The sequence below is a fragment of the Spinacia oleracea genome, chromosome 1, assembly GCF_020520425.1.
Source record: "Spinacia oleracea cultivar Varoflay chromosome 1, BTI_SOV_V1, whole genome shotgun sequence".
In the NCBI taxonomy this organism is placed as follows: Eukaryota; Viridiplantae; Streptophyta; class Magnoliopsida; order Caryophyllales; family Amaranthaceae; genus Spinacia; species Spinacia oleracea.
Window position 1 is genome coordinate 62,655,149 of NC_079487.1, and position 26,685 is coordinate 62,681,833.

Consider the following 26,685-nt stretch of genomic DNA (forward strand, 5'->3'; position numbering starts at 1 on the left):
GTTCACACACAAAGCTAGATTAGTTGCTAAAGGTTACAAGCAAATTCATGGCATGGATTGTGTTGAAACCTCATGCATAATCGTAATGCTCAAGTCTATAATTCAAGCAATGATTGCATATTGGTACATATGACAATTGGATGACAAAACGTATTCCTCAATCAAATGTTGGAAGAAAACTATGTACATGGCATGTCATAGGATTTGTGGATCCAAATAAATGCTTGAAAAGGAATGCTAACTTAGGAAATCTAAGTACAGATTTAAGCAAGCAATTGGGAATTGGAACTGTATTTTAGTGAAGCTAATAAGCATTTTAGTTTCATAAAATGTACATGATTCTTATAGATATATAAGAAGTTTAGTGGGAGTACATAAAACTTAATTGGTCCTATGTGTATCACACACATATCTCTCTATTGTGAAATAACATTCAAATGCTAAATACTTAGATTTGAGATTATTCATCAATGATGGACCAAGGCGAAACTTAGTACATACTGGGTACTAAGATCTATTTACAAAGATCTTATAATATTGTTTTGGATTAAGTAATGGCATTTACTAAATCAAACACGAAAGACTCCGTTGGAGATATTCGATCCATATGAATAAATCTAAGTAATGAATGTTTGAATTATGTATAAGCATTTACTAAGTTAAAACATCAAAGGATCTAAGTGAGATTCTTAACCTATATTATATGTCAAAGAATTTAGCTGGATTCAGTATCTACTGAAATTGAATGAGCTAAAGTTACATGAATACAATTCAATTGAGAATTATTCTGCAAAAGAATTTATCATGTATGATATAATATGAGGATCGCCAAAAATGTATCTTAGGACTTTAGGCATGACGAACATATACCAATCTCTATTGATCTAAGTAAAGATCAACTAGATTGAGATCAAGAATACTTATGGTACTTAAAAGGGTACATAGGAATAGTTCTTGATTCAAGGAAATAAAGATGTGCTAAATATTGATGCTACACGCATAAACACTGGCAAAGGATCAAGCAAGACCCTTTGGAGTTAACCATTGACAAGGACGAGCTAAAGAGCATCGTGTTTTGAAATGGCAACATGGATTGAAGACCATGAGTTGTTGCGTGGGAAATTAAAATAATAATTTCTACGTTCTAAGATATAGTTGGAGAGTCTTCCACATATCTGTGAACTGCTTGGATAAGTAGATCCAAACAAAGCATCACTAGCAACCTATACAGTTGAAGTAAAAGTAATTATTGCCTAAGAAGCAATAAAATAGAGTTGTTTATATGAGTTCTTCATTGAACTTGGGAAGATCACATGTCTGTTGACTTAATGGTTCTTCATTGCAAAATGCGTAGAACCACTAATGTAGCAAGAAAGACTAGATCACAAAATAAACATACTCAAAAGTTCTTATCATCATATCTCGAAGAACATTCGATGAAAAGGATGTTAAGATTGGCAAAGCGTGATAACTAAACCTATGCAACAAGTGAGAAGCAACACTCACGTTGTAGCACTGGAAATCAAGCATAGCTTTGAATTCCATAAACTGTTTTAAAGATGGGTTTGAGGCCCATGGTTGTAAAACATTGGGGTTGAACATTTATCACATATGAAATGTATTTTTTCATATTCCATTTAATCTTGGTTTAGTATTAAATGATGAGTCCCTTCAAATTTGACGATATATTCAAGATAGACTGTCAGGACCAGTCCTGTGACTAAGAAATGTCTATCAAGTGAACTTGAATGTCAAAAGTTGAAAATGGTCCCTGGTCGGAGTTTTCTATAAAGATGGACGCATAGAAAACGTTAGACGACTAGAATGCAAGATGACTAGTAGTTCTGTTTCTTGAACTATGTGGACATGGCAATGTCATAATCATTTGCATAGATACTTACTTTGGGAAGACTAGTATCGGACAAGACCTATGAAACTTTACTGTAAGAGATGAAAGTCTGTCATAAGTAAATTTCATTAAAATTATTAGACACTAAATCCTCAATACCTGAGTGATTTGAGATTACTTGTTTGAGAACTGGTTGCTTTGACGTTGACCAACCGTCGCACCGTAAAAGGAGGCTATAAAGGCAACGCTCAGGTAATCACCTATCAAACGAAGTCTAATCTCAAGATCGCAAGATTGGGATTGTCCTCCCATAAATCGGGATGAGATGCTTAAAAGTTGTACAAGGCCACTCGGAGAGCTAGAAACTGTGAAATGCATGGCCGTGCTCGGATGAATCATAGGCTATGATTATCTGTTTATTTGATCAGTTGAACTCTGAAACCGAGGAACACCTCTGGACATAATAAGGATGACAACTCTTACCTTATGTTCAAGAGCAAGCATCGAGCGACAAAGGAATTAGGAAATGCACACTTGTCCCTAAGGACAAGTGGGAGACTGAAGGAAATAATGCCCTTGGTCCAAGTATGCATTCAATCACTACAAGAAAAATGACTTTTACCAATAGGACAATATCTGTTGGTGTAAGCTGTAAATATGTTGGTAAATGTTTTCACCAACAGATAAAGTTTTGTTGGTTGAGTGTTGGTAAAACCTTTGTTGGTAAAACTATTACCAACAAACATTGGTGATCTGTTGCTATTACGCATTAATACCAACAAATTTACATCTATTGGTGATACGTATACCAACAGATACTGTTTTGTTGGTAGTACATATACCAACAGTTAATAATTTTGTTGGTAAAACATATACCAACAGTTAATAATTTTTGTTGGTAGTACATATACCAACGGATTATGCTCTATTGGTGATACATTTACCAACAAAATATTTCTATTGGTAACATGTTTTTCACCAACAAATAATGTAATTAACTATTTTAACCAACAATTTAATGTACCATGGAAATTACATATATATTAACAAATTTTCCATGGTCATTGCATAATGTTAATTGTTATAAATGTATTATACAACTCAAAAGTCATTATAAACTATTAGTCTTTAACATCCACAAAATAATAATACAACCAACTAATGGATCTTTGTTTCACATCAAAAGAGCTTAGGACATTCTTGTTTCACAACACAAGGAACCAAAAGTGTCATAACATCAAAATGACACAAGTAAGAAGGTTACATCAATTCTTCATCTTCAAATAGTGCATTTTCACAGTCAAATTGACGTGATTCATTATACTCATTTTCAATATCCACATCTTCTAAATTTTCCTCGTTGTGGTCCTCACTATGCACACTTTCCTCATGATCATCATCGTCATTTGACAAACAAATGTCATCTGAAATACCCTACAAATAAAATAATACACATTTGATAAATTGTGATAAGAATTCATCTAGATGGCCTACCCCAAATCATTCAAATTCAATAGAAAATATGATTTGTTTACAACTTGTTCGCCTTTTGGATTCGGTACTTATTGTCCAACAAAATATAATTCAAGAATGTAGAGCTAGTTACCTGAAGTTGTAGAAACTTTTTCATCAAATTTGTTGCTTTGTCAAGCTTCTTTACCAATTTTTCAACTTCTTTCTCACTTTTGATTCTTTTAGCTCTCTCCTCTTCTAAAGCACATCTTTTTGCACGAGAACGAGGAACCTTCACACCCAAACCAAAAGTCTTTGCATAACCATTTTTATCTTCTCCTACATGCTTCTTGAAAATTTTCATACGTTCCTCGTCATTACAAGTGTTTTGTGGGAGGGAAGCCAAATCTTCTTCAATCAATTTCTAGTCATTGAGTCAAAGTAAGTAAAAAATTCTGCTACAGATCTACTGTAAATGCATATTGTTGACATAAATTCATAAACAACATACCTTTGTCATAGCTGAAGCATCATCAAGTCGAGAACCTTTTTTTGGTTGATGGGTATCAAGCCATACATCAAGAGCATCTGGCTCTTTTCCATCCTTTTCCTGGTTTAAAAAGAAAATTATAAATTAATAATTTGCATGAGTAATAAAGACATTAATGTAAAATGTAGCTTTTATATTCCGTACCCTCTTCTCTGCACGTCTACGTGCAAAACTCTTTGTCCCGGCATAATGACACATTGTTGACTTACTCTTGTTGTCTTTATTACGTTTACTCCTCTCCTGAAATTTTTGTTCTAATTTCATTGAAACTTCACTAAAATCATATAACACATGCATAATATTTATTCTATTGAAGTATAAGAACTACAAGTATAAAGTATAAAGTATAAACAATACTTACTTGGCCTTTTGGAGATTCCCAAAATTCCACCAGGTTTCTCCACATATCATCAGGAATGTGTGCAATGTGTGACCTTTGAGCTAGTGCATTATTGTGAGTTCTTCCATCAAAATACTTTATCTTCAGTTCACATTTTTCTAATCTCCATGCGGCATTCATCGTCTTCATAGCCCAATCGTAAGGCTCTCGTTCTTCAGGGAACTTGTATGATTGCTATTAGAGAGATAAGTAGCTTCAAACACAATATTATGTCTATATATATAAAAAAAAAAGTAACCAACAAGTTATTTTTGTACCTTTACTTCTTCCCACAAACGATCTTTTTTGTCTTGACTAATATATCTCCAGTCCCAACAATCTAATGGCAATCTTCTCGGGTCACGTGCAAGACAACCAATTAGTGAAGACAGTGGCCTCTCAGAATCACCAATAGGTTGTCCATGTTCATTCACATCAACAACTATAGGTTGTTTTAGAACTTTTGTTTTGTTGGCACCACGACCCTTCATATTCTTTGGTTTACTTGCATTAACTCTCCTCCTATTTGTGCAATTATAGCCTCCTTGTGAAGTCAAGGGAGTTAAAATCTGATTTTGTTCATCTTCTCGCGACCTTTCATTTGAAATTTCATGCCCATCATTCTCTTCTAACATACTCGAAGTGTTCATAATCCTAGAACTTCTTTGCAAGCCTTAAAACAGTTTATATGCAAATAGTTAACATTTTTAACAAAAAAGGTCAAATTTTAAAATAGTTATAAGTTACAATTGCACTTACATTGAGAGTCAGACTGCGATTTTCTTAGTTGACTATCCACTTGTGAGTTAATTAAGCCGGTGACTGCATAAAAACACCATGCATCTTATATTATATATATAATAAAAAGAGATAAAATAATGGTGAGATATATCTGGAGTAGATATATTACCGGTCTCCTCATTATTCAACAAGTCGTTTCTCCTTTGTGGTTGGCTAAAAGTACCAGAGCTTGAGACATTAAGTTGTAAATTCTAATTTCTTCGTTGTACTGTAAAATATGAATGTTGAAATAAGTTAAAATAATATGCATAAATTATATCTACTTTATCTAATAATGTCTGTTAATTTAAAACTTAAAAGACTTACCCATGCTGTTAAGAAGCATGGACCACCGCATAATGGCCATTTTTTCTGAAATTTTTTTACATATATATAGCCTCATGAGATATGTAGCTTTAATTAATATCGTTTAATAGAATGGTGATTACTTCATATTACCTGATTGTGATGTTGGCACATTTCCTTCCTTATCAGATACATAAGTTGTCTTTTGTGTAGGCACATTCTGTTCCTTATTAGATACAAAAGTTTCCTTTTGTACAGGGAATAATGATCGTCGTATTCTTGAAGGAGCCAAAGTTGTAGGCGTAATGCTTGTGTTGCTTTTTTCATTCCTAGGGCTACGCCTTAACTTTTGATTCAAATTCATATTTTTTCCACTCATCTTCTACATAAAAAAAAATTAACAAGTCTGAAAATATATACATAAATCAAGAAACATAGAAAATGGGAGGAAAAAAACGTACTAGTAAGCTGTCTGTGGTAATCATCTTCCTTTTCAATGATTCTTTTTCCATGGATGTCAATTAATCTGCACACAAACAATAAAAAAAAATAAGTTTTATATGTTAAAAAAATTATTAAAAAAAATACATATAATTTAAGCATATAAAAATTAATAGACAGATAAACCAAATGATAAAAATAAATAAGTCGTTTTTAACTTCTCAAAATCACTATTGCAAAAGTCTACATTAGAGTTCATTTTCCAACAACACATAAAGCTACTCATAATCATATAACGTGTCGTCATCCTCATCGCTTGCGTTGCTATCATAGTCTGAGTTCATTTCATCTCCATTGTTGTCTCCGGGCACACTATCCAAGTGCTCATCAACAAATTCACCTGGAACATCTTTCCTAACTTTGCTGAATTTATCTATATTCAAATTAGATAAATCAGCTTGCAAGCTCTCCACTTCAGGTATTATGTCTTCCTCCATTTCAAACAAATCTCTTGGTTTAGTTACAATCGCAACATGCCAATTTCTTTCTTTAGACTCTGCAACGTAAAACACTTGTAATACTTGAGAAGCAAGGACAAATGGCTCATCAGTTTTTAAAATTGCCTTATGGTTCACAAGCGTAAATAATCCCAACTCATCTTTTTTCACCCCTTTTATTGGGTCTACCCAATCACATCGAAACAACACCACGCTCCTGCCATGTGGATACATCATTTCCACAATTTCAGTTAAAATTCCATAATATGCCAATTCTCCTATATTTGTCTTGGCATTCACAAGAACTCCCGAATTTTGTGTCACGCACCCTTTGTCAATTTTCTTAATACGCCATCTATAACCATTACATGTGACCTTAGTCATTATATTCATCCACATGCTCGGGAACATACTAAGATACTTCAAATCATTAGCTGTACAACTGTCACTTGGTAGATGTTTCGCAACCTGAGAAATCATAATTTAACATAAGTAAGATGTAAAATCATAACATAACATAAACGCACGTAAATGTATTACGTACATTATCGGCGAACCATTTCGGAAATTCTTTTCTATGAGCATCATCAATAATCTCTGGTGTATTACGATATATGTCACTAACAATCTGGTAATGTTCCCTGATTAAAAATTTAAATTAGTAGTATACTAAATAGATTTCTAAGAAAAAAAATGTAAAACTTAAGAACGTGTAAAGTAACTTACTGAGCATAAACTTGTACTTCCTCGCAATTTGATAATATGTAACTATGTGCTTGCTCGATTACATAGTAATCAGGCCTAAACTCTCTTTTCTTTGACATCGCACGACATTTCAAAGAGAAAATGGACAAACCTCCAACCACTACATCATCAGTATCATCATTATTTCTCGATGATCTATTTTCTCTTAATTGCACATCTTGAAGATATCTCGAGCAAAAACCAAGACATTCTTCGGCAAGAGCTCCCTCAGCAATAGATGCTTCAAGTTGGCTTTTATTTCCAACATAAGATTCCAACTTTCTCATGTACCTAAAAATCAGAAAATTGATTGCGTAAAATTAAAAAATATATTTAAGATAACTTAAAATTAAATCAACCAAACATATTAACATACCTTTCCACTGGGTACATCCAACGTTGAAAAACTGGACCAAGTATCTTTGCTTCATAAGGTAAATGCACAGGCAAGTGGACCATAATGTCAAAGAAAGATGGCAAAAATATTCGCTCTAGGTGACAAAGTATAACAACAATGCGCTTCTCTAGCTTCTCAAAATCCTCGGGTGTTGCCACTTTTGAACATAATTCCTTAAAAAAGTTGCACAGCTCAATCAGAACGTAACTCACATCCTTATTTTTCATTTTTCTCAAAGCCAACGGTAACAGTTGTTGCATCAAGATATGGTGGTCATGGATTTTTAAGTTTCGAATTTCACCGTCAATAATCCGCCTTCTAATATTTGTTGCATATCCATCAGGCACTCTAACAGAAGCCAATATACCCAACATTTCTTCTTTTTCTTTCTTGCTTAATGTGAAACATGCAGGAGGTATATATGTCTTATTATTAAGTGTAACAGGATGGAGATCAGGCCTTATGTTCATTCTTTCTAAATCAATACGTGATTTCTTAGTATCTTTTGTTTTACCGTCAATCCCAAAAAGTGTCCCTATTATCTTCTCAGATACATTTTTTTCCACGTGCATGACATCCAAATTGTGGCGCACTAGAAGATGCTCCCAATATTCAAGTCTAAAAAATAAACTCTTTTTTTTCCAAGGTACTTCCTCAACAAAGTCATCTTCCCTCTTTCTCTTTCGTGTTTCTTTATTCAACTTATGAATACTAGGGTGTTTTCCATATACAACATCGACATTTTCCATTTGCTTTAACAACTCCGATCCTGTCCATAATTTAGGAGGAGGACGCAATTCTACTTGACCATTAAATGACCTACTGTCATGGCGAAAACTGTGATCATCATCCAACAGACGTCGATGATACAAATAACACAATTTTTTACTCCCTTCAAGATAAAACGAGCACGAATCAATATTACAATAAGGGCATGCACATTTTCCTTTAGTTTTCCAACCAGATAGATTGCCGTATGCAGGAAAGTCATTTATTGTCCAAAGCAGTGCTCCGTATAATCTAAAGGTTTCACCTTTTGAAGCATCAAAAGTATCTACGCCAACCTCCCATAACAATTGTAACTCATCAATTAAAGGTTCTAAAAATACATCAATATCATTACCAGGGCCCTTTGGTCCAGGTATAATTAATGAAAGCATGAAATAAGATTGCTTCATACATAACCAAGGGGGTAAATTATAAGCCATCAAAACAACTGGCCATATGCTATATTGACTACTCATCATTCCAAATGGATTAAATCCATCACTACTCAAACCAAGCCTAACATTACGTGCATCACTGGCAAAAGTAGGATACCTTTCATCAAAACATTTCCAAGCAGTAGAGTCTGCTGGATGCCTCAACTTACCATCATCTTCTCGCTCGTCAGCATGCCATCTCATTAAATGGGCAGTTTTTGATGATATAAACAGTCTTTTCAACCTGGGTATCAAAGGAAAATGACGCAACACCTTTTTTGGCACCTTTTGACCACTAGCTAATTTAATTACTGAACCGTCATCTGTTGTCTTCCATCGCAATTCATCACAAACAGGACACTTATCTAAACCAATTTTTTCTTTCCAAAAAAGAACACAATCGTTTGGACACACATCAATCTTTCTATAATCCAAACCAAGTTTCTTAATGATAGTTTGCATCTGATTGAAAGAATTTGGCAATGCGGAATCTTTAGGAAGAGCTCTTTTAAATAATTTTACGAATGCATCAAAACCCACATTAGATACTCCATACAAACATTTCAAATGATACATTTCAACAGTGAAGGAAAGCTTGGAAAATTCTTCACAACCAGGGTATAAAGGTTGCTTAGCATCATCAATTAACTTAAAAAATGTTTTTGCTTCATCATTCATACTTGGTGTACTGCTACTTGATGGTTCATGAAATTCGAAAGCATCTTCCACCATTCTAAGAATATCATTGTTACATGAATTATTTGGCACATCAGTAGAGTTGTTGTATAAAAAATTATCATCATCACAAACCCTAGGTTCTCCATGAAATACCCAAATACATTTCTGATAATCAATATCCATCCCTTTCATGATCATGTGTTTCATAACTAATTCTCTTTCATGATAAAAGCGATTGGCACAATTTCCACATGGACAAGCAATCTTGTTCTCTACAGCAGAAGTAGCAAATGCATGATCCAAAAAAGTAACTAAAGCATTCCTATACTCTTCTCGAGCTCTATTTAATTTCACCCAACTCTTGTCCAGAAACAAATCCATGAGAATCCTACATTATTAATCAATCTTAAAAATATCAACACACCAACACAAGAAACTAACAAATATTAAAAAAAAATAAAAAAAAATTAATATATGGTCAATCTAAGTTTATGATAACAAACATTTTATTATTTTAATTAGTATGAAACATCAAGTGTATATAAATGCCACATAAATAAATAAATAAATAAATAAATAAATAAATAAATAAAGGGAGAAGAACATTACCCGAATACAAACTTCAATGTATAGTTGTAAATCTTTCAATCGCCAACTGTCTCTCTATTATACCACCTTAAAAACACCTATGACAAATACATGAATTAAAATCAAGAAACAAAATATAAGTTAACGAAAAAAATACCTCGCTATTAAACCTTTAAAAAAAGTGAAAGAAGTGGAGAAAACAATAAGCGACAGAGGGAGTCTATCAATTTTTAAACAAATAGCCCCCTTGATTAACATAAAAATCAATGTTTTACCAAATTAATTCTTTACTTTACAAATTATAAAAGTTGTTACATTGTATTATCTACTGTAAGTCAGACCTATTTTAGATGCAAAAAGTTATAGAGCAACATCACTGAAATGCAAGAATGAGAAATAGATAGTGGTATATGCTCCAACCGCTCGATCAATAAAAGTTAGGGTGAGCCTTCCAATTTTAGGGGCAGGAGCACATCAGTGATTAAAATAAAAAATGGTATCCAAAAGGGTTCTACAGATCCACAAGTATCTTTTATTAAAAAAAATCACAGAACAATAAACAGAAAATGTTGCGTTGCTAAAAAGAACAACATTGGTTGATATTACTCTAAATTCATCATCATTGCCTCTGATTATATAAGAGTCACTAAACTATAACATGGGGGAATAAAAGTAAATACTACCCACCTGGACTCATGCTACAAAGTACAAACCCCCCCCCCCCTTGTCTTGCGAATGTCTGTAGAGACCAACAGGGTATTTGGGTGCAAGAAATCTTAAATTTTATGCCCATTCAGCCAATACTATAAACCCCTCAATTTACAAAATGATACTTAACCAAACAATAAATATAAAGCTTGGTAGTTAGTGTAGTTGTAACTTGCAGCTTAAAAACAAATTTATAGTGCAGCTTGTACCACCTTGATGATGGTTTCCTCATTGCGTGCAAAAATGAAGTGTGAGTGAGAGAAAAGTTCCATTATGGACCCTGGTGAAGCCAGATCTGTAATTTCACATCGTGGATTCTTGTTTCGTATTATTAGTGTTCTATTCTACTCGGCTGATTACTTAACAATTGTTGGACAATGCTTTACCGACTGGTGGACTACTAGACAGAATATATGAAATTCTGCCAGGTGACCTTTGTCATCAAAGGTCGCATAAAACATCAAATTTCATTCAATTATACGACATCAAAACCAAGCATCATAAATCGCAACTAAACATATCAAAATATTCAGGTTGCTGATCCAATGAATACTCAATCGCTTACTTATAATTCAATTAAACTAGAATCAATTTACCTAATTATAAATTGGTTTTACCTGAAAAAATTTATAGTCGATTGGAAACGCTTTGCGCTTAAATTACTGAGGCTGCCTCTCCAATTCAGTTTCCTTAATCACGAAAGAAGGATATCAATCCAAAACCCAATCCTAAAAGAAGCAAGGGACAAAACCTCCTTGTTAATTGAAGTATAAAAAACACTAAGAAATCATAAAATGAAAGGCAACTTAAACTGCAACAAGAAAATACAGAAAATTGAAACTAAAGAAGGGAAAAATTGGAAAGGAAAATAGGTTGAATCACCGAAAATCGAAGGCGTCGGAAGATTGCGTTCAGAACTAGGGTTTGCCGATTTAACCAAAGCCTTGTTTATAATTTGTTTTAGCAAAATAATGAAAAATAGGAAAGGAAATAGATGAATTCAATGTGAATTTTCCATGCCGATGGCTAAAAAATCAGAGAACTGAGGCAAAGAGGAAGAAGAAGAAGAAGAAGAAGAAGAAGAAGAAGAAGAAGAAGAAGAAGAAGAAGAAGAAGAAGGGTTTTGGTGTAATTGAAATTGGAAATGCTAGTATAGTTCTAGAAAGTTGAAATTGGTGTAACCATCCTAATAAAAAATGGATTTTTTATTCTTTCAAATCCTAGGATATTGTGCTGGAGCGGGACATTTGGAAATTTTGAGCGGGTTGTGAAATTTGCAAAAGTGCAAAACAATATTACCAACAATCTAATGTGTTGGTGAAAATTTTGTTGGTACACATTTTTTTCTACCAACGGATAAGAGGTTTTTGTTGGTAAAAAAATTAGGTTTTGTAGGACCTCATTTGTTGAAGCCAACAGACATAATATCTATTGGTAATACTAACTATTACCAACAAATAAATTATTTATTGGTAGATTTCTGTTGGTAAAAGTCATTTTTTTTGTAGTGAATGTTAAGTCTAATAAATGCGGTTCAGTATTAATTAACAAGTTAATAATTCAGTGAGATCAAGTGAGCTGAATGCCTAGCTAGAGGCCGCTTCAGTTCAAGTGGAATTAATGATATTAATCCATAGCTTACTCTTGACTGAACCCGTAGGGTCACACAAATAGTACGTAAACGGATCAAGTATTTAATGGCATTAAATACTCCATCTATGGATATTCGGAATCGAAGGATCTTGGTTTCAGTGGGAGCTGAGATCGTCACAGGCAAGAAATGAATACTTCGGAAACGATGATATTGCCGGAAACGGAAATATGGATCGTATCGGAAATATAAATATTATCCAAGTCGTAGAGGTTGCCGAAAACGGAAACATGGTACGTATCGGAAAATATTATTGGAAATGGAAATATTGCCGGAATCGGAAATATTGCCGGAAACGGAAATATTGTCAGAATCGGAAATATTATCGGAATCGGAAAATAATTCCGGAAACGGAAATATTAAATATTTGTTCGAAACGGAAATTAATTCCGGAATCGGAAATATTAAATATTGTTCGTATCGGAAATGAATTCCGGAATCGAGAATTTAATCGGAAGCGTATCGTACGAATTAGCATCGGACGAGGCCTGCCAGACGAAGGCCCAACACGAAGCCGGGCCATCGCCCAGCAAGTCAAGCGCAACAACCACACGCCAAGCATACGACCAGGCCCAGCGCAAAAGCCAGGCCCAACCGAAGCTTGGGCGCGCGCGCGGACAAGGCTGCGACAGTGGGCCTTGCGCTGTGCGCTCGACGTGGGCCGCAAGGCCTGCGTGCGGGCGTGCGGTGCTTGTGCGCCACTCGTGTGTGTTACTCGGAATCCTAAGGCTACCGGGATTCGTAATATGATTAAATCTAATCCTAATAGATAAACTTTGTTTAATTAGAATCCTAGTAGGGTTATAATTAAATAGATTTGTATTCTAATAGGATTATAATTCCTTTCCATAAACTCTATAAATAAGTGCCTAGGGTCACATATTTACAACGAGTTTTCAAGTATTAAAAGTGAGTTTTTGAGAGAAAAATTCAGTCACACATTTGCCTAAAAGTGCCGAAAATAATAGTACCTTAAGGGCGATTCTAGTTGGTCAATCTTTAGGCGGATCCGGACGTGCTGTGGACTATCTACGGAGGGACGACACTTGGAGTCCTAAAGACTTGTTCTTGTTTGGTTCGGGCGCAGCTAGGGAAGGCACGCAACAAAGAGTATGCATCTAAACTATGCTAAATGATTATGTGTAAATAATATGTATTCCTGGCTTAATGGTTGTTTCCGCATGATTTATGAATTGTCATATGTATCATAACCTAACAGGATACACGCTGGTAGTTAGCGGGCCTTTAACCCCAAACCCAGGGCAATTTAGTCATTTCGCGTGTTTTTGTTGACAAGTCAACAAAATTACAATTAACTTCCCTAGACCAGTGACAATATTTATAAAACCAATGACAGTATTTTATAAACACAATGAAAATATTTAGAAAAACAATGACGGTTTCTTACTAGAAAACATAATTATTCTAGAACGCAGCTAGAAAACGAAAAACAAAACCAACAGTAACCAAATAATCAGTGATGGAATTTAATACACGATGACAGTAACCAAATAATCAATGACGTATTTAATACAACAACAACAGTAACCAAATAATTGATGACAATATATCCAAATGACATATTGTAGCCATATATACGATCATTCTAATTCCAAGATCTAACCATTCTAAAATCATAATAATGTTAATAATTACACGAATTTACACAAGTGATGTTAAATCCAGGTGAATTTATTTCACAATTTTTTAAGCTAGAGGAAGATGGAATTGGCGTAGGAGAGGAAAATGGAGAGAGATAGTGGAAGATGATGGAGAATGGAAATTCAGAAGGGGAGAGGTAGAAGATGGGAGATTGAAAATGCAGAAAGGGAGAGGTAGATGATGATGGGGGTGGGCCACTTTTTCTTTTCTTTTCATTCAACTTTTCTTTTAGCGTGGGTGTGGGGTGAAATACCTGCTGGTTACCAGCGGTATATCCTCCCTCGTAGGGCGAGTGATAGGTGGGTATGATTATCGAAATAAAGTGTATACGAGAATAACTTTATGTTTGACAGGGGTGATGAAAGAGAATGAAAATAATTTTATCTACAATACTGTTATGTGTTTTTTTTTTCTTCAATAAAATAGATATGGAATGCGACAATAACAAATTTATCCATCGTTAATTTTAGTTAGAAGGTTATAAATATAGTTTAGATTTCATGAAAGTTTAATATTTATATTGTAAACTGTGCATCGCACGGGTATTATACTAGTTATATCTATTTATACGATCTTATTTTTTTTTTAACTTATTTTGTGTAACTTACCTTAACTTATCTGAACATATTTTATCCAAAATAGGTCAACATAAACTATTCCCATTGACAAGTACGTACATGCTCATATTATTTTTAAACTGGATATTGTATGACCGGTATTATTGTTTTTTGGTGTGTAAAGTCATACGGGCAATATAATTTACAAATGAGATTAGAAGAGGCAATAAATTAAAAACATATGATAGGTGTAGGGGGCTGATTTGCTCTGTTTTTCCGGTCTTAGAAGTTTATTCAGGGAAAAAACGATTTTGATATGTAAACTCTCGATTTTAACCCTTAGGTGAATGAAAACATCATTGGTCTAGGGGTGGACACGGGCCGAAGCGAGCCGAATTTTATTAGGCTCGGCTTGATTTGGTTATTTTTTCCCGAGTTTGAACTGGAGCTCGAACTTACCTCGAGCTTAATTTAAAATCCTTATCGAATTGAATTCTTCGAGTTCGAGCCGAGTTTCGAGCTTGTTCCAGCCTTGATTCGATACCAACAGGTACTTTAATATTACTAATAATTTTCTTAATCTAACATTATATTAGTATTTTACTTGGACAAGTTATGTAAAATATTATCCCTTATTTGTCATTTAATTGAAAGTTTGGATAATGGTATTAAACGATATATAAAAATCTCATAAATATGCATTATTATTCTTAAATTAACAAGCTTGGGAGCTTTCGAGCTGAAAACCATTGAGTTTGAGTTTGGTTCATTTAGTTTCCGAACCATAAATTTCAGCTCAAGCTAGCTTAATTGGTTCATTTACAAACGAATCGAGATCGAGCCGAACTTTTATCGAACTGATTTCGAAATGTTCACGAACATTGTTATGTTGGTTTCCACCACTAAGTCTAATTGTATGATAATAGACTCATCGTCTCACACAAAAATATCAATCACATAAGGTTAATAATTAAGATTAAATAATTTAGAAGAAAGACTTAAGTTTAATAGAAATCCTCCATAGTTTTCCATTAATGAAAAATTGACAAGATGAATATTAAATAGTAATTGCACTCATGATAGTGATGATGCCAAATCTATATTCCCCAAAACAGGAACTCCACCCCACCCTCACATTATAAAAGTATTATCTCCCCCTTTAAACAGCAAACTCCCCGTCTCCCCGGCTATATATACTACATACAAGCTAACTATGATTTCATACACCATCTCTGTTCTCCCAAAAAAAAGCTTCCAAATAAACTCCTTTTTATTTTTCATAAGGGGTTGTTTGTTTTTTTGAAGTATAATTTAATTTGTTAGTAAATTATTAATTAATAATGGATGAAAAGAGAGGTTCGACGACGAGGAAGAAGAAGAAAGGATCAATATGGAGTATATTTATGCATGCGGACGGTGTGGATTTAATATTGATGTTGTTTGGTTTCATCGGATCCGTTGGTGATGGATTCACGTTACCGTTGACATTGGTTGTTACTAGTAAGTTGATGAATAATATTGGCGGTTCTTCCAATTTCAGTGATCCTCATGCCTTTACTTCCCATATTAATCAGGTTTCATAATTTCACTCTTCTTTTTCATTTATTTATCTAGACTTTCCAGGATTTTTCTTCAGTATTTCATTTTCAACAACATAAATTATTTGTTTCATAATTGTTTTATGATTTTAACGTTTTTTATATTTGCAATCTAATCTCTTTGTAAAAGTTAAGGGAGCTTCTCGTAAAATCTACTCTCTTCGTCCCTTTTTTTTCTTTGCCCTATTTTATTTCAGGTGTCTCATTTTGTTCTATAATTTTTTTTATTATCACATAAATATCTTAATATTCTATTAAAATTTGAGTCAAGGGTTATTTTAATCAATTAAATTCATTTCGGCATCTCCCTAATCACTCACACTTTTCGATTGAGACATTAAATTTTTCACATATTCCCAGCGATTTTTTGATAAAGTGAAAAAATTTGCCTTGTTTGAATTAAAATAAAAAAATCACAATACACATTAATTAGTCATTAAATTACGTGCATAATACCAAACATAAACAAAAAGAGATAGAAAGAGTAAATCTATATACTCAGAATAAATTAAATATATTTCATTAAATGTTACTAGCTGCTTCCTACGTCGAAGTATGTTTTTTAAATTAGCGTAAAGCATTCACATACAAAGTACTGGTCCACCGGCCCCTTTATATTATCCACATTTGCGCGATTTAACAACTAATTAGTATGTAACTCGGGCGTTGTCCCGGGTTTTGACTTTTATTCGGGTATTTTTTATAAAATATGTGCACGTAGAGATGGTGTCATCATCAAATTACGGTGGTGATATAAGATTAGTGGTCGATCAACAACCTCCCCGATTAAATCCCATATCCAAAAATCTAAACAAAGTCGGATCCTTTTCTTCAAAGTAATAATTGTACATTTATGAATTAAGTAATCATTCATTTTTTTGCATTCACTTTTATTCAATGTATTTTTTATTGTAAAAAGAATATATATATAGGATTATATGGGAAGATATTACATAAGTTGTAGTTGATTAAGATGGTAAGAAATGTAACTTTTAACAAAGAGGTTTGGTGTTCGATCCTTGTTGGATGTTTTTTGGCGTAATAAGGAGAGATCTACGTGACACGTATACATTTTTCAAAACGCCTTTTAATATATTAGTATAGATTAATGTTTATAGAGATTTTCCCGTTTTTATATTTAAACAATGCAAATTACGTTTTTTTTTTTTTTGATAATTTGAGATATTTTATTGCAATGATGGGGCATTGGGCCCAGCTCAATTACAATATCTTAGCAGGCCTATATTACAATGCAAATTACGTTTATCGGCAATATTTTCACTTTTATCCAAAATATAACTATGGGGAAATTGTGAGATTCTAAATGTAAAGATTAATATGGGACATTAGAAACGTAAAGCGCAAAGAATAAAATGGACGGAGGGAGTAACTACAACTTGTTTTTTTTAATAATATACGTAGTATATTAAAAAGTGTTATCGTATAATTTTTTTGTTGGATTAAGCACAATGTATATTTTCATAATATCTGAATAGAAATTAGCGATACTGATGATCAAAGGGGTATATTAACATACTACCTCCATTTCAAAATGATATTTACATTTACTATTTACACAATATTAAAACAAAGTAGGAAAATGTGTAAAACTGTGGATGAATATAATAAAAGTATGAAGTATGGTAGATGGGTAAAAAGATGGATGTATATAAGGAAAAAAAATGATTACTTTAAGAGAAAGTGAGCGGAAACTTATAAATATTGTGCAGTAATAGGGATAAGATAGTAAAATTTTATGTCAAAAAATAAAATAAAGCAAAATGTAAAGAACATTATGAAACAAAGTTAGTATATGTCACTCAACTATTGCACTTATTATGAAACCGAAAAAATATATGATAAAATTAATCGTCTATCATAAATATTATTATATTATTATTTGTTAATAATACAGAATGTTTCTAATTATATTTTCTTCCCTCAAAAAAAAAAAAAATTTATATTTTCTTATGAGGCTGGATATATGATATATCAATTTTTTATTCATAATAGAATAGTACTCAAAGTATCATTTTTCATCTTTTTAATGCGTTGGTGCATGACCGGTGGACTACCGGCGATTCGGCGATACACTCGGTAGTGCTTGTAGTTGTCTAAGATCTAATAGCTTATCCTACTTTATATAATGTAGAACAATTATTGAAATGTTATTTCCTTATAGGGTATAGTCAATATATCGATCTTCTTTCTTTAAATGCCAAATCTATACAATATTTAATACTCCCTCCTTATTTGTTTAAGGAATACACTTGTTTTTTTCGACCGTATTTATTTAAGAGATATATTTGCCATTTTTAGTAACTTATCAACTCCATCATCTAATTAAATAGTCTATCTAATATATCGTATGTCCCACCACCATATTAAACAAATAATTTCATGACTACACTCCACCCCCACCCCCTAAAATGACATGATCCCCACATATTTTACTTATTAAAATATCTATCCAACCCCACTTGTGTTATTACTTTATTTCATTCAATTTTTTTTCTTAATACCGGTGCCCGATCAAGTGTATCATTTAAATAAATACGGAGGGAGCAGCAGACATATTTGCAAAAATATTGGAGTGTCATGTGTCCCTACTTGAAAATATTTTTTTCAAATTTCATGCTCTTTCCTTTTTTAATTTCATGTTCTTTCACCATCAAAACATTTTATGCCCCTTCACCACCAAAAAATTTCATACCCTTCACCTCCAATAAATTTCATACCCCTTTATCTTTCATATTTTCTATTAATTTCAAGTAATATACCGATTTAAATTTATATCTTCACTGTTTTCTTAGTGACACGAAATGAAATACATTTACACTTTTTTAATGAATTTGAAAAATTAAAACTTACCTTTAAAACATAACAAAAGCCGTGCATGGCACGAGATCAATACTAATGGTAATTCATTGTACAAAAAGAATCTTGTATTTATTGTTTTTGGTTGATATTACGTACTATTTTGCCTCTTAATGTAGCGTCACTCTAAATAAATTGTCTTATATACTTTTTCCGTTTTCTCTCAAAAATAGATGCATCACATTGTCTTTTTTTTTTTTTTACATTATTTGAATACTAACTTTGATCACATTTTATAAGGTTAATTGTCATTACTTGAATAGTTGTCAAATGAATCTCTATACATATTTTAATCTTTTACTAGTATAAAATTATTAAAAATATATCCGGTTAAAATAATACATTTATCGAGAAACATAGAAATAACGACGGTCGTATTTTGTAAGAATCTAAATCCTCAGTTGTGGCACTATGAGTAGAGGTGGTAGCTAGTACTCCACTCTAATTGATTATATACTATATTGTCTTTGTTATCGACCTCTTCAATTCCACTCTAAAAAAGAAGCTTAGTGAGTATTAATTATGGCTGTTTCACATGTTTTTTTGAAATCACGAGCAATGATAGGATTTAATCATAAACTTTCCAAGTATCAATAGAATATTTACATTACAAATTTACATTTCAAACATAGTTATTTTGATTGACCGAGTTGTGAGGTTTAGTAAAGATTAGGAGTATAATACTATGAGTACATGGTTCCATCTTAAACGTACTCCGTACTAGCTAGGTTTATACTTTAGTCATGCATTCTCTATCACGACATACCCTGCTTCCTCAATGTGCATGGGACAATAGTATCAATTCACAATCTCAAGTACGTGAATTCAAATTATCCCACAGTGGATTTTCCTTCTTTCTTTGCTTTTACATTAAATATGCAGACACAATGATATTGCTAAGAATATTTACAAGAGCATGCTTGTAAGCTTTGAATTTTATACAATTCATGAGATTCTTTTTGAAATAATAATTTTTTTAAGAAGTTATGCACTACTTATCTTCTGATCTTGAATAATCAAAAGCAAAAAGAGAATCAACTTTATTAGTGTAACAAACAATTCCATAAGACCAAGTTGCTATTTTTCTACTTATATTTTATAGTTCTTGCACGCATAATTTATACATTTATTGTATACCAAGATAACTTTTATCCAATTATTTTGTAACTTTTACATATTTTTTTTCTAATTTTTAATATATTTTTATTAGCTTTTATGTTGTAAAAAAATAAAAAACATTTTAAAGAGCTAAATGGTTAATTTTATACCATGCAAGTGATTTTAAAGAAATAATTTTTATTTAAATGAAAAATTTATCACTAAAATATAGATAAATTTTACCTATATAAAGGGTAACTTTAAGCTTTTTTGTTTAACTTTCACTCCGGTGTACAATATTTAATGTACAATATTGGTTTAGTGTACAATATTTAATGTACACCATTGGTAAATACAAACTTTTAGGAAAGACGGTCTAACGGTTAAACCACTTTTATACACTGGAACAACTAATTAGTTAACCACTGAAACCAATTAGTTAAGTCTGAAATTTAATTAGTTAAGCATCGAAACCAATTAGTTATGCAACCAAACTAATTAGTTAAACAATGAAACTGATTAGTTAAGCAATGAGATCAATTAGTTAAGATTTTATGAGTTTTAGTTAATAAAATAATAACTATTCGACTCATAAATTTAACTATTTATCTTTATACCTTAACTATTTTGTTATTCAATTAGTTATGATTTTATTACTTTTAGTTATGTTTACACTAGTTTAGTTAGTACCAAAAAAGTGGTCTAACCGTTAGACGGTCTTACACAAAAGTTTCTGATTTGTAAATAAGAATTTGTGTTTTATTTTTTTCAAAGTTATCTGAATTTATTTTATTTATTATTTTTGGTGACAGAATGCAGCAGTTTTATGTATGGTTGGAGCAGGAGCATGGGTACTTTGTTTCCTTGGTGCGTGTACACTTGTATTTCATTTTATTTACTAGTACGATACGGGGTATCAAATAATCACATACTTTGACTTCTTTTATTTTACATTTGTTGACTTTTTATATATTTGTTAGGTAAACTAGCGATCAAAAGATCATCTTTGGATTAGCATTATATATTGTGTCTGGAAATAATAGACCCCTTAAGATTGTTGGGAATTAATAGTCGTTACATAGTCCAGATCCCTTACGAGTTACGATTGTTGGGAATTAATAGTCGTCACATATATAGTTTGAGATCCCTAATTACGAGTATGTACTTTGTACTTCTTCTCTTTCATATGATGTTTCAGTTTCTATATTTTATGTTGTCCAAGTGCATATTTTATATTATTTTTATCTCTAATTACATAATAATAAAAATTTGATATATTAAAGTAATACTACGTAATTGAGATGAATCAAACAAGATGCCAAATGAATATGTTTTTTCTTAAATAATAAAAAATAAATTTAGAAAATTATTTTTAATAATGGATAGTGTAAAAAACTAAACTAGAACAACATTATGGGACAGAGGGAGTATTTCGGTAGACTATTAACTACGGATCGGAGTATCTAAAATCAATAATAAATTGTGTTGGCAGAGGGATTTTGTTGGACAAGGACAGCAGAAAGACAAGCTACAAGAATGAGATATAGGTACTTGAAGGCAGTGTTGAGGCAAGATGTGGGCTACTTTGATATGCATGTTGGTAGTACCTCTGAAGTTATTATTAGTGTTTCTAGTGATAGCCTTACCATCCAAGATGTTATAAGTGAAAAGGTAAGCCTGCTTAATTATAATTATTATCATATATTCATATCACTAGAATTTGACTCCTGATAGTGATACCATGTGAAGAATGGTCTAGAACATAATATATATACATGTAGGTCATATACATTTAAATTAATAATTCCTACCCTTTATGCATGTATAACTCATATATCCAGGATGTTATGATTGAATTCTACTACTATATCAAATTAATTTCTATCATTTGTTAAATTTTGTTTTCAAAGGAAACATATCTATCATGATTCGACGGTCAAGTGTCTACTATATATATATATAGTATTGAAAAACGAGGTTCGTTACAGATTGTACAAACCAATAGCGGCAATAGATCGATTAACAAGTTTATTAAACCAATAGAGGATATCTATTAAACATGTTTGAAAAAATGGATTAACAAGTTTATTAATTGTATAGGTACCAAATTTTGTGATGAACACGTCGACTTTCATAGGAAGCTATGTAGCAGCATTCGTATTGTTATGGAAGCTTGCAATAGTGGGATTCCCTTTCGTAGTTCTTCTCATAATTCCAGGGTTGCTGTACGGAAGGATATTGATGGGGTTGGCTAGAAAGCTGACTGTTGAATATAACAAGGCCGGGAGCGTAGTAGAGCAAGCAATATCTTGTATAAGAACAGTGTATGCATTTGTAGGAGAAAATAAAACAATGGCCAAGTTCTCAACAGCTTTGGAAGGGTCAGTGAAGTTAGGGCTCAAGCAAGGTTTGGCTAAGGGTGTCGCCATTGGTAGCAATGGTGTTAGCTTTGCGGTTTGGGCTTTTAGTACTTGGTATGGTAGCAAGCTTGTCATGTACCATGGTGCTAAAGGTGGTACCGTCTTTGTCGTTGGTGCTGCCCTCTCTGTTGGAGGACTGTAAGTTCCTTTCCCATTTATTACTAGCTCTTCCTTAATGTTTTCAGGCTTAAGAAACTGTATATAGTGCATCATTAGAGATGCGGTGTCTCAATTACAAAAGCTTAAACCCCCTTTTTTTGGTTACAATAATATATATTATCTCACAATAAAAGGGCGGTAATGGCAAGAGGATCAACTTTAACTTTTGTCATGTCCGTATATGTGTTATTTAATTCTGATTTACACAATCAATACCATGTAACTTATGCCACTCCACAGTACCACAGGAATCTTTGTTGAAAAGTGCAATTATCATTGAGGAAAAGTAGAGTACCTGAGAGACATAAGGAATAACAAGAATAAAGGGAAAAAAAACAACAGGGAAGCATTTTGGATGGTTTATAGGGAAGACTTTCAGATAGTATTTTTATTTGACTTTGGGACAATGATTAACTTAAAACTATTAAACTCGTTTGCTTTTCCTATTATGTCTAGTGTGCTTAGCTTGCATAACTTGCTGTGGTTTCAAACTTTGTAATGTTACTTAGGATGTGCTCTCTTGTGGAGAACATATAGAACTTGCATGGATTTAATTTACAATTAGAAAATAGATAAACCTGACTACTCTTTAATCTTCATGTGTTGGTTAGACAAAATAAAATTCATGTCATCGTTAAATTTTGCAAATAATTTATGTCAGATTGGCATTACTAACTAATGTAGAGACTTGCTAATTTTATTTTATTTTATTGATATTTGGATGTTATCTATAGAGCTCTTGGTTCTGGTTTATCAAACATCAAGTACTTATCTGAAGCTGCTTCAGCCGGGGAGAAAATTATGGAAGTAATAAAGAGGGTACCGGAAATAGATTCCGAAAGAATGGACGGGCTTACCTTGGACAATATTTCCGGGGAGGTTGAGTTTAAGAATGTTGATTTTGCATACCCTTCAAGACCAGACTCAGTAATTTTCTGCAACTTGTCACTGCAAGTTCCTGCAGGGAAGACAGTGGCTTTAGTTGGGGGAAGTGGTTCGGGTAAATCAACTGCAGTAGCTTTGCTACAAAGGTTTTATAATCCACTTGGTGGGCAGATACTGTTAGATGGGGTGTCTATTGATAAGCTCCAACTCAAGTGGTTGAGATCACAAATGGGGTTAGTGAGCCAAGAACCTGCACTTTTTGCCACTACAATTAAGGAGAACATACTTTTTGGCAAAGAAGATGCTACTATGGAGGAGGTTATTCAAGCTGCAACAGCATCTAATGCTCACAATTTCATTAGCCAATTGCCTCTGGGCTATGACACGCAGGTAATTAACTCTCATATTAAACAACTGTTTCTTGAAATATATATATATATATATATATATATTCATCTCAACTCTCAAGTGCTTAACAATTTAACATGATAAATATCAAGTGATATGTTTTTCATATATTTACCATGGGTGCAGGTTGGAGAAAGAGGAGTCCAAATGTCAGGAGGACAAAAGCAAAGAATTGCAATAGCAAGAGCCATAATAAAGAAACCTCGCGTTCTTCTTCTAGATGAGGCAACTAGCGCGTTAGATTCAGAATCAGAACGGGTTGTCCAAGAAGCCCTTGACAAGGCTGCTGTGGGGCGAACTACAATAGTCATTGCACACCGCCTCTCTACAATCCGAAATGCCGACACTATTGCAGTTATCCAGAATGGACAGGTGATGGAGAGTGGTTCCCATGATGTGTTAATACAAAACAATGATGGGGTATACACTTCATTAGTCCGCTTACAACAGATGGAAAAATCTAATTATAAAGATGAGAGAATAAGCATTTCGAACTCATCCATTTTCAACAATATGGAATCCAGATATAGCACAAGTAGTCGTAGGCTCTCATTGGTGAGTCGCTCAAGCTCAGCTAACTCAGTTCATGACTCCGCCAATCAAGTTGATAGTGAGCTCATGGCTGAAGAAAAGTTGCCTGCTCCGTCATTTAAAAGGTTATTAGCTTTGAACTTACCTGAGTGGAAACAAGCTACTTACGGGTGTATTGCTGCCATGGTCTTTGGTGCAGTCCAACCACTATATTCATTTGCTATGGGGTCTATGATATCTGTGTATTTTTTGCAAGATAACAAAGAGATTAAGAGACAGACTACGATTTACGCTTCTTGTTTTCTGGGATTGGCTTTGTTAACATTGATAGTGAATATAGTTCAGCATTACAATTTCGCCTACATGGGAGAGTTGTTGACTAAAAGGGTGCGAGAGAAGATGCTTTCCAGAATGCTGACTTTCGAGGTTGGATGGTTCGATCGAGATGAAAATAGTACTGGTACTATTTGCTCTAGGCTGGCCAAGGATGCCAATGTGGTAAGCTATCCACTTAAAACGTTAAGAGTTTCACTAATTGCTTACTAGTTCAACCCTATATAATTGTGTTTTGTTTGTAGGTAAGATCTTTGGTGGGAGATCGATTGGCTCTTGTAGTCCAAACAATTTCAGCAGTTGTAGTTGCATTTACAATGGGCTTAATCATTGCTTGGAGGCTGGCTATTGTGATGATAGCAATTCAACCACTTATCATAATTAGTTTCTACACAAGAAGAGTTCTATTGAAGAACATGTCAAAGAAGGCAATCAAGGCACAAGATGAGAGCAGCAAGTTGGCTGCTGAAGCTGTATCCAACCTCCGTACTGTCACTGCATTCTCGTCCCAGGCTAGAATATTAGCAATGCTCGAGAAAGCTCAGGAAAGCCCTAGAAGGGAAAGTATACGACAGTCATGGTACGCAGGTTTTGGTCTGGGGACTTCCCAGGGCTTGAACATTTGTGCTTGGGCTATGGATTTTTGGTATGGTGGTAAGCTAATTTCTCAAGGATACCTCACTGCCAAGGAATTGTTTGAGACCTTCATGATTCTAGTGAGCACAGGTCGTGTCATTGCTGATGCTGGTAGCATGACTACAGACCTTGCTAAGGGAGCGGATGCTGTTGCATCTGTGTTTGCAGTCCTAGACCGTAATACCAAGATTGATCCTGACAATATACAAGGATATGTTCCGGAGAAAATAACCGGTCACGGTCACGGTCACGGTCACATAGAAATCCGAAATGTGGACTTTTCATATCCAACTAGGCCTGATGTACTCATCTTCAAGGGCTTCTCAATCAAGATTGATGCCGGGAAATCAACGGCTCTGGTGGGGCAGAGTGGATCAGGTAAGTCGACAATAATTGGATTGATTGAAAGATTCTATGATCCTCTCAAGGGATCCGTAGAAATAGATGGACGTGATATACGAGTGTACAACCTTAGGTCACTAAGAAAGCATATAGCTCTGGTAAGCCAAGAGCCTACATTATTTGCAGGTACCATACGTGAGAATATAATGTACGGAGCCAGTGATGATGTGGATGAAACTGAAATTGTGGAGGCTGCAAAAGCAGCCAATGCTTATGATTTCATATCAGGACTAAAAGACGGGTTTGATACATGGTGTGGTGATAGAGGTGTTCAATTATCAGGAGGACAAAAGCAGAGAATCGCAATAGCTAGAGCTATTCTAAGAAACCCGGGAGTACTATTGTTAGACGAGGCCACAAGTGCACTGGATAGTCATTCAGAAAAGATAGTGCAAGATGCACTTGAAAGAGTAATGGTTGGTAGGACTAGTGTTGTAGTGGCTCATAGGTTGAGCACTATTCAAAATTGTCATCTTATTGCGGTCTTAGATAAAGGCAAAGTTATAGAGAAAGGTACACATTCCTCTCTTTTGGCTAAAGGACCCAAAGGACCTTATTATTCTTTGGTCAATCTTCAAAGAACACCACATCTTTCAGATTAAGAAATTTAGGAATTGTGCAATACCTCATTGCTTACCGTAACAAATTTGTTGAATAAATTAATAGGACCATGTTATTCAATATCCTGGTATCATTTTTCAGACATATTAGAACCTTTGTATGGATAATGTACTAAGTCATATTGGAATATTTAATCAACTAGTTCTTGGCCCAAGCCCATGCCCCAATTTCATTCCTATGACAAGAATTTTTATGTTGTATTTGGCCAATGGGTTTTTTGTTTTTTGGCAGCAGGTCCAATTGGACACCCAAACAACATCTATATTAACTACAGTG

The 26,685-nt window shown here is 33.5% G+C and overlaps 3 protein-coding genes across 3 annotated transcripts; 1 reads left to right on the plus strand and 2 right to left on the minus strand.

The window, feature by feature from the left end:
• Positions 1–3,109: 3,109 nt before the first annotated feature.
• Positions 3,110–5,695, minus strand: LOC130465398 (uncharacterized). Its single transcript, XM_056834140.1, has 8 exons — positions 5,470–5,695; positions 4,990–5,052; positions 4,509–4,903; positions 4,213–4,425; positions 3,996–4,091; positions 3,813–3,911; positions 3,456–3,725; positions 3,110–3,283 (listed from the first exon to the last, which is right to left on the minus strand). Exons 1-8 carry the CDS (start codon positions 5,693–5,695, stop codon positions 3,110–3,112), a joined length of 1,536 nt encoding a protein of 511 aa, XP_056690118.1.
• Positions 5,696–6,447: 752 nt separating this feature from the next.
• Positions 6,448–9,656, minus strand: LOC110799039 (uncharacterized). The gene is made up of 5 exons (XM_056834141.1): positions 7,375–9,656; positions 6,981–7,289; positions 6,799–6,895; positions 6,630–6,722; positions 6,448–6,471 (listed from the first exon to the last, which is right to left on the minus strand). The coding sequence occupies exons 1-5, from the start codon at positions 9,654–9,656 to the stop codon at positions 6,448–6,450; spliced, it is 2,805 nt and encodes a 934-aa protein (XP_056690119.1).
• Positions 9,657–15,606: 5,950 nt separating this feature from the next.
• Positions 15,607–26,653, plus strand: LOC110799027 (ABC transporter B family member 15). The gene is made up of 7 exons (XM_022004228.2): positions 15,607–16,015; positions 20,827–20,881; positions 21,507–21,685; positions 22,115–22,572; positions 23,328–23,868; positions 24,013–24,915; positions 24,996–26,653. Exons 1-7 carry the CDS (start codon positions 15,782–15,784, stop codon positions 26,388–26,390), a joined length of 3,765 nt encoding a protein of 1,254 aa, XP_021859920.1. The 5' UTR covers positions 15,607–15,781; the 3' UTR covers positions 26,391–26,653.
• Positions 26,654–26,685: the final 32 nt, after the last annotated feature.